At 53.3% G+C, this 14,689-nt stretch overlaps 1 protein-coding gene across 1 annotated transcript in view; it reads right to left on the bottom strand.

The window, feature by feature from the left end:
* KIRREL3 (kirre like nephrin family adhesion molecule 3) overlaps nucleotides 1-14,689 on the bottom strand; it is a 128,359-nt gene that overhangs the window by 85,530 nt on the left and 28,140 nt on the right. The window contains exons 3-4 of the mRNA XM_021696232.1: nucleotides 6,050-6,199; nucleotides 1,163-1,312 (exon numbers count right to left, since the gene is read on the bottom strand). Coding sequence (XP_021551907.1) covers nucleotides 1,163-1,312; nucleotides 6,050-6,199 — 300 coding nt within the window. The remainder of the gene's footprint in view (nucleotides 1-1,162; nucleotides 1,313-6,049; nucleotides 6,200-14,689) is intronic.

Below are 14,689 nucleotides of genomic sequence, written 5' to 3'. Positions count from 1 at the left end.
TTTCATCGGGGAGCAGCCACGCGCCTTATCCGCCAGGTGAGGAGGCAGCGCCCCAGCTGCTGACCCCGTGGTCGGAGCCTCACGGCAGCTGCTGGGGGCGGGGCTCCCCTCTCCGCTGCCTGGGCCCCGTCCCACCCGGGGCTGGCGGAGCCTCACCGAGGAGGCAGCGTGGTGGTGCCCGAGCCCTAGCTGGGAGACCCACCCCACCCCACCCCCGGGGCCGGGCCCTTGGCGTCTCCAAGCCTCAGTTTCTCATCCGGGGCAACAATCCCTGTCCCACTGTCTTGCGTCAGAAGAGCGGAGGTAACGTAAGTGGAAGTGCTTTGAGAGGGGAGGTCAAGTGCACACACGTCTGCTATTACGCCTTGTGTGTACGGCTCGGTTCTCAGGGGCTTGGGCCTCAGTAGCCGCTGGGCTGGAGGAGGGAGTTGACAGGGCCTGACCTCAAAGTCAGAAGGAGGCCGTTTAAGAGGCGGCCGAGCTCACTCCCTTGTCTTCAGGCAGGTCTGCCTGGGTGAAGGAGTGGGGACCTCTCAGGCAGGGTGTCCCAGGGGCAAGGGGCTCCGGGGAAGCCAAGAAGAAGAAAGGCCAAGGCTGACGAAGGTCTGATTTGGCATAAGGGCCCCAAATGAATTTTCCTAGGGATGATTTAGGCAGTCAGTTCTCCAGCTGAGAGCCAGGGTTCCCAGGGAGCGGTGGAGGGTGGGGAAGGAACAGGTGCAGCAGTGGTCCCTAGGGATGCTGAAATCATGCTTTGTTAGCACCTAGTGGGAGAAAGCACGGACTCAAGGATGTGTCATATTCTTCTCTGTATTTCCATCGCCTAGCACACGGCCTGACAGCCATCATGTGTGCAGAATATGCTTCCTGATTGAATAAATAAGCATTCAGGAGCCCCTTTTAGCCCCTTAAGCTGGAGTCAAACCCCCTGGGGTTGGACAGGGTCACAGGTCGGTTAGCAGTGGCCTTCTGATTTCCAGGGCGGGAACTTTCACTTTCCCCTTTTTTGGGGGGATGGTGGGTCCTGACTCAGTGGGGCAGCAGCGGCCGGAGCCCAGTGTGATAACCCCTTTGGGCTTTGCCCAGCGGAGAGGCCCTTCTGGAAGTGAGCGCATGGTGCTTCCTGGAGTATCCTCGCCCCCCACGTGTCAACGGCTCTTACCCAGGACGGTGAGGCGAGCGGGGCGAGACCTTATGGCGGCTTGGATGGCCTGGCATTCATACACGGCGTCATCTTGCAGTTCTGCCCGCAGGATCTTCAGGTGGTGCTCTCCTGACAGGTGGTTCCCTACCACCAGGTACTGTGGGTAACCTGTGGATACAGTGCACATGTGGGGGGTGGAGTGGGGCCAAGGGTCGGGGAGGCATTCCTACCAAACAGGCACAGCGGTGGGACACGTGAGCAGGGGCTGGTCTTGCAGGGTGGGGGATAAGGGCGGGGGTGGGGGTGGCGCGACTGCTCAGGGCCTTAACCTTGGTGTGAGGAGCACAAAATCGAGAGCTTTCCCTGGATATTGGGCAGTGTGTGTGTGTGTGTGTGTGTGTAGGTTTAGGAATATTGGAGAAGCTATGATCAGAGAGGACAGAGAGAGCAGAGATGGAAATGCTAAGTGTGGGCAGACACAGCAGGGTTAGTACTCTGGTAAGCAGTGTGCTCAGCACTGTGGTTTACCAAGCAGACATGCATTTTGATAAGGAGACACACAGAGAGACAGAGAGACCCAGGCTGCGATTCTCAGCAGACAGAGTAAGAGAGAGAGAGAGAGAGAGAAGAAAACAGAAATCTCTGGAAAAGAATCAAGAATGACTTTGGGGGGAAAGTTTTGTTCAGGATGAGCAAATCAAGGCCCACCCTACCAGTGGCTGGCATCCTCTGGCCACTTTGAACCATAAGGGGCCCTATTCTGGTCACTTCTTCTCCGCACCTCAGACCCCAGGGCCTGATTAAGCACTTACGAGGCACTCAGGACACTTAGGAATGTGGGGCCCCTTATACTACTGGTGATGAATAATGGATAAATAAAAATTTGAGAATGGGGCGCCTGGGTGGCTCAGTTGGTTAAGCGACTGCCTTCGGCTCAGGTCATGATCCTGGAGTCCCTGGATCGAGTCCCGCATCGGGCTCCCTGCTCGGCAGGGAGTCTGCTTCTCCCTCTCCCACTCCCCCTGCTTGTGTTCCCTCTCTCGCTGTGTCTTTCTCTGTCAAATAAATAAATAAAATCTTTAAAAAAAAAAAAAAATTTGAGAATGATAAATCATTAATCAGCTTTCCTGCTGCTGTGTAGGGTGAATATAAATGCCAGCGTAAGTCGTGGCTGGCCAGGCTGGGCAGATCCCCTGTCCCGGGCCTTGGGCTCTAGACCTCCTTAGTATCTCCCAGAAGGATCTCTTTCCCGTCATCCCCTTACCTGAGCTCTGTCTCCCCTCCTCCCCACCCCCCACCAGCCTCTTACAGGGACCTTCCTCCCTGTTCTCTTCCCTTCTCTCTTCAGAGGCCCGCCCACCCTCCGGCAGCTACAAACCGTTCCTCTTAAAAGACCTTCGCCAGGACAGCGTGAGTTCTCAGAAATGTGCCGTAGGAAGAGGGGGTTGGCCCATCTGGCCTTTTAAAGAGAAGACTAGGGCTTAAGCCAGTGATAGAGAGAGAGACAGAAACAGAGAGACAGAGGGACATGCAATAGCTCTCCAAATATTTCCGTCTCTAAGTGCGGCTTAGACGTGTTCAAGTAGTTCCCAAGGACACTAGCACCAGTGGACAGAATTAATATTCGGAAATACTTTAGAATATTCTTAATATAATTTGGAAGGTCCAGCAAGGATCTAGGCTGCCAGAGGTGGTAGTGAGGTCCCCATCAGTAGCTGCATTCAAGCACAGGTTGGTGATCACCTGTCAGGCACACTGCAGAGCAGATTTCTATCCTAGATAGAATATTGGAGCTCTAAGGTCCTTCCCATCATAAGCTAAGGGTGGGGCAGGCCTCTCCAAGGGTGGGCCGTACAGGGGCCACTGACACCCATTCCTTGTCAGGGAGATAGCTGGGATCCTTCCCAGTATGTATTTTGGGGGCTTCCTGTGTGGCCGAGCCCTTCAGGCTCATGTCTTCATGGCTAGCATCGTCCCCATCGTGCAATCAAATGGCCCCGCCCGGCACAGCTGTTCTGGCCTGGCCAGAGATGCTCACAAGGCAGTCGGCTATACCCCCGGGGAGCACCACCTCCCCTCCTGCCCGCCCTTCCTGTCCTCTGCTGGGCTTTGGGAAGAAGCCCAGGTAAGTTAAGCTGGCTCTCCCCAGGGCCGGGACGAGGGGCTGGAAAGGGGTTCCTGCCCAGCCCTCTCCCCGCTGCTGCCCTCAATGTAGCTGGCTCGCCGCCCCCAGCCCTTCCAGCCCAGCCTCTGAATCCCGCTGTCTTTGATTAGTCCCTGGTCTCCTGCAGGCATCTTGGCTGGAGCATGTGTTTTTGTTATCTTGCAAGCGATCAGCAGCAGGATTTCGCTCTCATGAGCTGCTGAAAACATCAGTGATGGGTTTGTTTGTATTTGCCTAATTAGGCAACAAGCTGCAATGCTAACCCAAGGACTGGCAGGATCTTTGGAAAACACAGGCCCAGAGGCCTCGATTCTGAGCAAGTTCTAGCTCCTTCCATAGTATTATTACTCTCTTTTGCTACGCTCAGGGGAGGCAAAATTATTGAGGGTCTGGGTTCTACAGTCCAAGTGCCTGGGTTCAAATGCCCGGTCTATCACCTCCTAGCTCTGTTGTCTTGGGTAAGTTACTTTAACTTCTTCGTGCTTCCATCTCCTCATCAGCAAAATGGGGACACTATCAATATGTGCGTGGCACACAGTAGAGTCTGTAAATGCTGGTTTAAAGAAAAATGACAGTGAGATAGAATAGCCAAAAAGGTCCCTTTCTTTAGAGGCGAGAACATGCAGGGTGCCAGGCTTTTTGGGTGTATGTTTGAATCCATTTCTTTCTTGACTGTGACTTTGTTTACCTGTCAAATAAAGGGGGAGATCCTTCTTTTTCTCCCTGTGGACCATTGTAGATTTATGACATAATGTCTGAGAATCACTTGAGCTTCTTAGAAGAAGAATGTTCTATCAATATGAGGGCATGCATTTATAAATCATTTCCTTTGAAATGATTTTCAGCCTTGGTAACCAGAAAGACAGTTAGGTCTTCAGTGAGGGAGTGATTCCTGGTCCACTGAGCCGGGCCACACAGAAAAGGATAAAATTAAAAAACAGAAGAGGATGGAGCTGTGGCAGGTTGAAGTCTCACAATTCTGGGCCTCAGTTTCCCCACAGGGGGACTTGTGCCATTATTGAATGCTCTGCGAATACTTGCTGAATGAAATCGAGATCTATTCCTCTCTCTTTCTTGTCAGGTAAGCAAACGGTATTCATTGAGCATGTGAGTTTCCGTCATTATTGTCAGGATGCTTTTTTGGGGATCGGTGATCAAATACAGAAAATGCTTTACCAGGACTTTGAATTTAGCGGCTATGCAAGGAGATGGACAACCTTCTTTGTATAAATGGAGTCAAGTCAGAGCAAAGAGACCCCAGTTCATCAGAACCCTTCGTCACTCAGCACTTAGTGGGACCCACTCCTGATCCCAGAGAGCCATTCATGGAATTGGATGCCAGAAGGTCAGTTATCCATGTAGTGATGAACATCCGGGGTGGACCTTGAGCTTCCTCTTGGCCACCAACCCAAAAAGACCCCAGTCCTTGACCGGAGGCTGCAAACCACTGACCAGGAACCCAGAGCACCTCCTTGGCTAGCAAAGATGCTGGTCCAAGCCGAGAGCCACGCAGACCATGAGTGATTCTGGTTTGGGAAGGTGAGATCATTCCCCCAGTTTCTCTCAGGTAAGGAAGTTCAGAGCCCCTGAAATTGGCTGGTTCCCATAATACTTAAATTTTATGGCAGCACAGTATATTTTGGAGATAGTATTGTGTATTTTATCCATGCTCAGCTGGGCTGTAGCACTCAAACCCGGTGATGCTATTGACCATGGCTATAATGTTTCAATATACATTTTTGGCAAGACATAACTCACATTTTAAAATATTAATTTCCCAACCATCATGTTCCTGAGTGCACTTCGATTTTTATTTTCCTGCAGCTGTACACCACGAGAGAAGCAAAGCTACTTCTCAGTTGAATACATATATTTTTTTTCTCCTCCTCCACCCTCAGCCATTCCCCAATGGCAAGGACACCCAGATCCCTTGTTCCAAATTTTCCAGGTTATGCTAAGCCTCGCAAGCTGTTACATGCCTACCTTCCCAGGAGAGAATAGTAATTGCTGATAGGTAAGTGACCAGGAGGATGATTCTATTCTTTTCCCCCCACCGGGGGAGAGGATGGATTGGAAAGACATCTATGTGAGTTAAGGGTTGACATTCACAACGGTTAACAGATGATAGGGCATCACACCAACCGGATGGAACTCAGCTGCCAGGGACAGGAGCCTACCGGGACATCCATGCTCAGTACCGGCCTGGGTGGGCTCAATGAGGTTTGCACTTTAAACATTCCTTTTCTTTTCTTCCCATCACATGGCAACCCCTAAAAGCAACTGGGTTCCTGTGTGAGTTTTCAATTTCTTTGACTCCCTTCAATGGATGACAGCCTGGGAAAAACCAGGTGGTCACTTAAGTGGGGGATACATTTTGGACCAAGAAACAGGAACACGTTACTTTGAGGAATCTGACTCTACCTGAATTGTGTTTGACTTTCGGAGAGATCCTCCAGGGCCACACTGTTCGGGTTTGACCACCAGAATTGAGGGTTTACGTATAATTCATTACTGTAGTCAGAAGGGCTCTCAAAGTCCTATGGATCCTGGACCCAGAGCTTGCCTATCCTGACTCTGCTCGGTGGCGAGGGGGGAAAGGGGCGGGGAGGAGGGGGCGGATGCACAGTGAAACCTGGAGATTTAATCTCCAAATGCCCATGAAGATGGGGTTCCCTAGGAGGGTGGCTGGGTCAGGCAGGGACGGGTTCCAGGCCTTCCCGGGGAGGTCTGGGGGTACTCACTTGAGAGGTCCCTGCCCACTCCCAGAGCCAAGCCGTCTTTGATCCACAGGACGAAGCCATCGTATTCAGGGATGGCACACAGCAGTGTCACGGGCTGGCCCGACACCACGGCCTGGTCCTGGGGTTGTTGGCTGAAGGAGTACACTTGGCCTAGGAAGGAGACAAGCACAGCGGTCAGTTACTTGCAGGTAGCAGCGCCTGGAGGCTTCTCCTCACGTTAAGCAGCAGAGCAGACACTGACCCAGGGGAGAAACCCCGCACCCCACCACCCCCTGCATCTTACTTCCTGCCTGGGGCCCAGCAGCAGCTTCCTACGTGCCCCCAGCTTAAGTCCCAGCTCTTAGCAGCTGCTTGGCCGCTCAGCCGCTCCCGCTCGTCAGTCCTTACCACACCTCACACTGTGATCCGGCCTCCTCCAGCCCCCAAAGAGGCCATGCGCACCGCCCTTGGGACGAGCTCTGCCACTTTCCATTGGGCTAACTCTTACTTGCTGCCGCTGGCTTGCGCCTCCTCCCACAACAGGGCAGAGGTGGTGCGGTTTGGTCAAAAACCGGAGAATCCAGGGAAAACATTATTGTTTCAGTGGTTCCCAGGCTGGTACAACGTGACACAGCGCGTGCAGGAGTCCCCGCTTTGTCCCTTTCTTTCCGGTGGCAGCCCCAGCTCCGGCTTCCCTATCACCCGGGAGAAGGTCACGGGCGTGACCCCAAGCTCTCCCATGCACCCCTGGGAGCAAGACAGCACCGAGCCATCCAAGCCAGCCAGCTCAGGAGCTGTGACCCAGACACACCTGCAGTGTGTACCACGCCCCAACCGCTGTTCTAAGATTTTAAAATATTAGCTCATTAACCTTTTCACCCTCATAACAACCTATGAGGTAGGTACGATTTTGACCCCCATTTCCTGGAGGAGGAAATGGGGCCCAAGGAAGTGGCAAATACTAACAGGAGCTGGGCTTGGTCATGACCGAGCAAGTACTGAGTATGCATTACCTTTAGCTTTTTACAGTCGCCGTAACGCTTAGACCTTACCAAGCCCAGTTTGCAGGGGCCTGGATGTTAACTAAATTATCCAGAAGTGTCTGGTGGCAGGACAAAGGCTATAAATATAGAGTTTCCTGCTCTAAAGACTGTATTTTCACCTACTGAGTTGCGCTGTGCCCAGATCCCTAAGCCGGTCCTGGAAGGAAAGCTGAGGAAGCGGGCTGATGTGATCCGTGTTCCCTGGGGGGCCACAGATGCATGGACAAGAGGACATTGACATTTACGGAGCCCCTGGCCCACAGCAAGCTGCATTTCACGTGCCCTCCCTTCTGTAAGCTGTTTAATTACATGTCAGGGCAGAAATAGCCCAATGTTACAGCAGGGAAAACAGAATCAGAGAGGCAAAGTAACCTACTCAAGATCACACAGCTAATGAGTGGTGGAGCCGGGGTCTGACTGGGAGGGGGGGGGGGGCCCTGTGACTTCCAAGCCCGCATTCTTTCCCAAGCCCTGCCCAGCAGATAGAGACACACAGCTCAGGAAAGTGGACCCGGTGGGTGGGCTGCTGTCTCAGCCTCTTCTCCCCGACATGGGAGAGTTGGAGATGGCCACGGAGGTCCTGGACCCTAGCTATTGCCCATCGTGGGGACACAACGCCCCAGGCTTGGACCACTGCTAAGGCCAATGCTCTCAGCAGCAGGTGGCCCGAAGAAGGGAGTGATACACATGTAAAGAAGTGGAGGGAAGCGGGCCAGGGGGGTGGAGCTGGCGGTGGGGCTCCCCAAGGGCAGCCGTGGAAGTCCGCCTCAGAGAGCTTGTGGCAGGTGGGAAGGTAGCCGGTTGCAACCTGATGAGATCTTGGCTGGGTCTCTGAGGAGTCTCATTAAAAATCAAATTGGCCCTGAATTGTGGGAGTAACACTTTTTATTCTGATTTGAGCTTTACAAATTAGATTTCATAGGACATTTTAATCAGCTATGTGTGGTGGGTTTATTTATTTTTTTTCCTCTCAGTCTCTTCAAGTTCTCTGTTGTAATTAGACTGTTTCGGTCACCAAAACAAGAGAGAGAGAAGGAAGGGAAGAGAGAAGGGAAAGGAGAAGTGGGGGGGCCTGGAGAAAGAGCCCAAGGAAGGGGTGACGTGAGGAGGGTCAGGGAGACGGGAGGGAGCTGGAGAGGCCTGAAGAAGGGGCCCAGAAGGGAAAGAGGGCAGGGAAGGAGGAGGAAAGGGAGGAGGGGAGGAGGGGGAAGGCTGTAGGGGGGCACTCCTTTCTGAGGCTCTTTTCTCCCCGCTCAGTGATGATTTCACAGCTCCTTCTTATATCTCAAAATCTTTCTTGCAAGAAGGACAGTGTCAAGACAGCTGCCATGGCTGCCAGAGATTGTGTTATCAGAGAGAATTATCAGGTTGTCAGCTGGGGGCGGAGGGACTGTAATGAGAAGGCCCCAAGCAAGTGGTGAGGACCCTGCGGGGGTCCCACCCCCCCGTCCCGCTTCCTCAGGTGAGGGTGAGGATAACAGACAGTTGAGGTACAGGGGGCATCCCGAGGGGGCTGTGGGTGGCGGCAGGGGGGGTGGTGGTGAGCCCTGATTGGTGCAGGGAAAGCCGAGACTGGCCATGGAGGAGGACGCGGAGTGCTCACTAGCTCACTTTGGATGCTGTCTCAGAGCCATGGATTGGGGCAGTCACGAGATCCCCCCAATAAGCCCTGAGCACACAGAAAGCTGAAGGGACAGTGAAGAGTAGGGGAGGGCCTGGGCGGAGGACGGTCTGATCCATCCCCAGCAGGCTTCAGAGAGCTTTCTAGAACATCTCAGCAGGCTTCAGAGAGCTTTCAGCTCCCACATTGGGTCTGTTTGGATCCCTTCGGCTTTTCTATGGAAAGAACATCTCTTGGGGTGGGGTGGGGGCACGGAGATAGATATACTGGACAGTCTCAACAAAACCACCCACAGAACAGTATTTACCCATTATTTTTTGGGAGGGGATGATTGGTGCTCTGACAATTTTCTTTTTCAATCTAATTTTAATTTCTGTGCATTAAATACATGCCACGATAAATACTTTTTCTTTCAAATCAGTGAGATGCTTTTTCAAATAGAATCATAAGCTGAGTGTCACTATCTAGAGTAGAAAAAATCACAGTGCTGTGGGTGGAGGGGAGGTGGAGGGATGGGGTGCACTGTCTTTTCACCCATAGGATGTACCTTGAGTTTTCTCTTCCGGGCTTCAAAGCCCCTAGGAACACAGTGTGCATCCATGGGTGTAGTTTCCAGGCCAAAAAATGCTCTTCACTCGTTCCCTCACAGCTGGTTTCTTTTCCCTGTCTTTCCGGCTCCCAGGAAGTGAATTGTGAGTGAGCCCGGGATCTTTTCTAGAACATTCTGGGCGTTATGGTAAGTAGACAGGAAGCTCCTTGAGAACATTTGTGATTCAACACACATTTATTGCGACCTGCTGCTAGGCAGGCATTGCACTGCCTTGTGGGAAACAGATGGATACGACGTGGTCCTTCCCTCCAGGAGCGAACATCTGTGCGCCCACCACACCCAGACAACTCTGCTCTGGGCGCAGAGTATATGCTGCACCCACCAGCACACCTTGTGCCACCCATCCCAAGTTTTCTGCCTCAGTTTCCCATTGTGCCCACTGACATTCTCCTGCTGTGAAGCCTGGCAGTCAGTGTGACCTCCCTTTCCTGCTTCATTTTTAATCTGTCCCCATCACCAAGTGTGGCCCAGCCCCTCCTCCACAGCATCTCCCAAGCCCACCCTTTCCTCTCCATTCCTACGGCTGCAACCCAAAGTCTGGGCCCTCCCCACCTCTGCCTGGGTTCTTTCGACAGCCTGTGAATGCTTTTAGGTCCAACCGTGAGTCTTCTCCCTAAACCACCACTTTCCTCGTGCACTCTCTCCCTTTCCAAGGGGTGGAAAGTCTAATGGCTCTCTCCTACCCGCCAGACAGCACCCGACAAGCTTCTCCAAAATCTGACCCGCTTCTCTCCAGGTGCTCAGCAGCCATTCACTTATGTCACCTGTCCCATGTCATCGAAGTCCCACCACTCTGGAATCGCCCCTCTCTCCAGGGCTCCCTAACCAGCCCTGCCCTCACTGAATGCCAAATTGTCCTCCAGGAGCTTTTCCTGTGCCTCCAGGCACTTCCTGTCACCAAGGGGGGGATCTTTTCTCTTCTCCTCTCCTCCCCACTTTTCCTCCTTCCCATCCCCCCTTAACTTCTTCAAAGCTTTATTGAGCATTTACTATATATCAGATGCCAAAAGAACAAAGGTAAGTGAGAAATGGAAGGTAAACTGAGGGCAAGAACCACAGCCGTCTTTTTCATCTTGTGTTCTCAGCACCTGGTCTAGCGCATAAGCACTGAATACACTTGACTTGTGACCTTGTGGCCCACCTACTCTAGTTTGTCCCCTGAGATCTATGGTCAAGAAGGAAAACTGTCTTTACATTATAAACTACTGATTGGGCAGATACTGTGCTGAGCACACCACACAGAACGAGTGAGGTGAGAAGTGAAGGGAAAGGGCCAGAGTCTCAAGAAGTCAGGCTTTGTAGGGTAAAAATAACTCAGTTATTCATGGAAGACCTACTTCAACCAAAGCTTTGAATATAACTACAATGCTAGTCAGGTATTACTACCCACATTTCACAGATGAGCTGAGGCTCCCAGAAATAAAGTGACACGCCCAAGGTCACCCAGTTGTACCTCAAGGTCACACAGTGGGCCCTGGTGCAATTCAAGGTCACGCAGTGGGCCCAGGTACAGTAAAGACCCCAATGTCTCTGGTTGCAAACCCTGTTTTCTTGCCACTTCCCATGTTGGTTATTGAATTAAGGGTCTAGATTCGAATTTTTATCCACAAATCAGGACTCCCTCCATTCAACCCCAGCAACCATTGCCCTCAGACCATCTAAAGAGAGGCAGAGGATCTCTGGAGTGAAAAGCGATTTCTTGGTTCTTCCCTAAGTTTACATGGCCTCCTGCCAGTTGCTGGTCTACAACACTGAATTAGGGTTCATGGTGGAGTCTAGTACTGGCCACCATGGGGGCTAGGAAAGAAAGGAGGTGTAAAATTACTGGCACTTAGTATTATATAGTCATTATCTATATAACTATGTTATTATATAAATATATAGAACTAGCTGTATATCACAAATAATACTTTTATTGTTGTAGAATTCATAATAGCTAACTTCCATTGCGTGTAGCATGTGTATTAAGAGCTTTCCGTGGGTTATTTGACAAATGCTCTCCTTCACAGTCCTGTGTGGCAGATGCCCTATCAGGCCTCCGTGAGGATGAGGCTGTCCAGGGGCCCAGGGCACTGAGGGGTGGGGGAGGGACACCAGGCCCAGCAGTCCTATTCCAGAGCTGTATCCTAAGCCCTGGGAGCTCACAGAACCCCCCCGAGACCACACTCTCCCTTGCCCTTGGCCGGGACTGCCAAGTCTAGGGAGACTCTCAGGGAGGGCTTGGACGGAAACACACTTGGTGGGTTAGACCGAGTGGGATGTGGTTCCAGTGGTGACTGCAGGCACGCTTTCCTGTTCGCTCTCCCAGGAAGAGAGGGGCCCTGCAGAATGGGGAGGGGGCCCAGGGGCCACTGGACAGCCCGTGAGGCGACTGTCCGCAGCCTGCAGGCTCCCTGCACGCCCAGGCTGCCGTGGACTTCGCAGGCCAAGAGGGCGCCTTCCCAGCTCTCCAACTGGGCCTTTACAACTCTGAAGTTGGGAGGGAGGTATTTCTCCCCACTGCGCTCAGAGAGGAGAGGTGCCAGCCTCAAGGTTCTGCAGTGGCTCAGTGGGGCTTAGAGTTTGGCTCTGAAGGCCCCCGGCGCAGAGATCTCCCTCCACCTGCTCAGCAGGTAAGGAGCCTGGAGGCAGAAGTGCCGAGCAGGTGGGGCCTTTGGAGGCCTTCTCTTCAAACCGCAGGAAGCAGGGGCTGTATCTGGCTGGGAAGGATAGAGAGGAGGGTGGGCTCTGAGGAGCCCCATCCTGATGAGCCATGTGCGCAGCCCACGTGGCGGGCTCTGAGTCAGGATGGCTGGTGACTGGCAAGCAGGAGGAGGTGTGGGGGCTGCAGGGCACGTGGCAGGAGGGCCCTCAGCTCTTCAGTGCTGAGAAGGACAGGTGCAGGTGCAGCCCGGCCTAGAGAGAGGGGTGGGGGACGTAGCATTGGGAAGCCTCTGGGCTCCGGTCCTGGGCCAGAGCTTCCCCCTCCCCGACCCCCTGCAGCAGCCCAGCTGGGAGTCCTCCCCTCCTGCCATCCTGTCTGGTCTGTCCTCCGACCAGCTCTTTCCCTTGGCTCTCCGCTCAGGAGCAGGGCAGCTCAGCTGCCTCTCTCCTCTTCTCCAGACTGCGCATCTCCATCCCTCCTCCCTCCTTCATCTGCACCAGCCCAGCAGGCTCCCTGAAGGGGTCACCCCCTCCCAGCCCTGACCGCATGGCCCCTCACCTTAGACTCTTTTTGGGGACTTGCAGTACACAGTAGCATGGAATGAACCATCACCATCTGGCTCTGGGAGGTCCCCACTGTCTTCTGAAGACCCCATGGTTCTCTACGAGCTCACACACCTCGGGGCCCTGATCTGAGGTCACCCCTCAATTCCTGACTATTTCTTGGGGAGGGAAGAGGCATTTTGTATGGAAGGCTGAGGTCATAAGGGCCAAATCGCCGGGAGTGATGTTTTTATAGCAGTGGTCTGGGGGCCTGGCTGCTGTGGGGTACGTGGGCACATGTGCACGTGTGCGTGTGTGCGTGTGTGTGTAACAAGTAGGAAGAGGGCCCAGTGGCCCCATGTGCATGGTGGTCAGGGTCCTTAGTGGCAGGCTCACGTCACCCACCCCTTGCCACCCATAGCTGTCAGCCCCGGATCTTTTGGGGATACATTCTAGTACTTGAGTGTCCCAAGTCTGTTGCCACTTCTATGGGCGTAGGTTTTTGTGTCCCTCCCCGTCACCGATCTGGTGCTCAGGTAGTTCCATGCTGGTGGCGAGAGGGAATATGCACAGGGTCAGCAGGGTCTGGTGCAAACAGCATGAGATTTGGGGTTAGCGTAGCTGAAAAGAGAAGGCCTCAGTGCAAACTGCACTGGAGCCTGATGTGGGGGCAGTGTTGCTAATGTCCCTAACATCCCTTTCTTTCGATCTATGCTCAGAGGTCAGATCAGAGGCAGTCCAGGGATGGCATGTGGCTGTGCCCCCTTCCCCCCTCCCATCTTTGGGCACTTTGGCCAAGCCTTGGCTCCAGGAGCAGGTTGAGGGAAGGAGACCACTCCCCTTAGGATTAACCCCAGCCATTCCCGGACAGGAACTAGGCCGCTTGGAATGCTTGCCCTGGCTTCTGAGGAGCCCAGTGCTCAGCAAACCCATGCAGTCACCCTTGTCCTGCTCCTTCAGAGGGGGACAGAGCTGGTAAAGGAGCAGGGCCCTGAGAGGCTGAGTGATGCCCTGGGGATGCCCAGCAGTCCAGAAGCAGGCAGAGCAAGAACTTCTCTGGTGCCCTGGGGACATACCCACCACCACCCCTGTGCCTGAGTACGGGGCAGCCCAGCTGAAACCCTGCCTGCCTCAACTCCCAGGACATTCAGCAAAACTTACTGAGAGTATGTGGATGGCCACATTTGACCATAAGTTGCTAGGCTACAAGGGAGAATGGGCTCGGTCTCATCAAGGGGTCACATAAAGCTCTTTTTGGGTTTGCAAAAGGCCTGTTGCAAGCAGGAGGGTTGGAGGGAGGAAACCGAGAAGCTTCGTGGAAGAGGAATCATGAAATGGGGAACATGATGGAGGAGAGATGTCATTTTGGGTTAGGAAAAACATGCAAGCGAAGGCATGAGTGACGAGTAACCTCAGGTACCTGCTTTGAGTACCTGCCAAAGCCTGGGTCTTGGAGAGCGCAAGGAACACAGGGGCAGGCAGGCCTGGGCAGAAGCTCCCTAGCAATATGATCTGGGGCACGTTCCTCACCCTCATCTGTAAAATGGGAGTGACACACCTACCTCGCACAGCTGCTCTGGGGAGAGGACTCGTGTGTAAATGATCCTGGCACACGGAGGTGTTTCACAAAGGGTTGTTCTTAGTTACATCACCATCCACGAGTCTTTCCTGTGCCCAGGACCACTAAAAGTAGAGCCACATCCTGGGGCATCTGGGTCACTGAGTCAGTTAAGCATCCGACTCTTGGTTTCGGCTCAGGTCGTGATCTCAGGGTCGTGAGATTCAGCCTTGAGTCTGGCTCCACCCTGGGTGCGGAGTCTGCTTGAGATTTTCTCTCTCTCCCTCTTCCCTGCCCCTCCCCCTCCATTTCTCTCTCTCTAAAATAAATAAATCTTTTTTTAAAAAAGTGGGGCCACACAGCACCTGGAATGAGGGATCCCAGGAGGCTTTGCAAATCTGAAGTTGCACCGATTAGAAGCTGCTCCCTAAAAAAAAAAAAAAACAAAACAAAAAAAACAAGCTGCTCCTTCCCATGAGTCTTTTGAGTCTTTCTCACCTTCGGGTGAATGGGAGGCTGCGGGGCCACCTGTAGCTCTGCCAATTGGCACCACCCCAGCCCGCCTCAGTCTCCTGATGCTGCCCCGCCAGCCATGCAGAACAGGCTCAGTGTTGCCGTCTGCTCTGTTATCAGTGACCAACTG

Source organism: Neomonachus schauinslandi, chromosome 11, assembly GCF_002201575.2.
Source record: "Neomonachus schauinslandi chromosome 11, ASM220157v2, whole genome shotgun sequence".
Taxonomy (NCBI): domain Eukaryota; kingdom Metazoa; phylum Chordata; class Mammalia; order Carnivora; family Phocidae; genus Neomonachus; species Neomonachus schauinslandi.
Note: the sequence above shows the minus strand (reverse complement) of the source record. Positions and strands in the feature narration are given on the sequence as shown.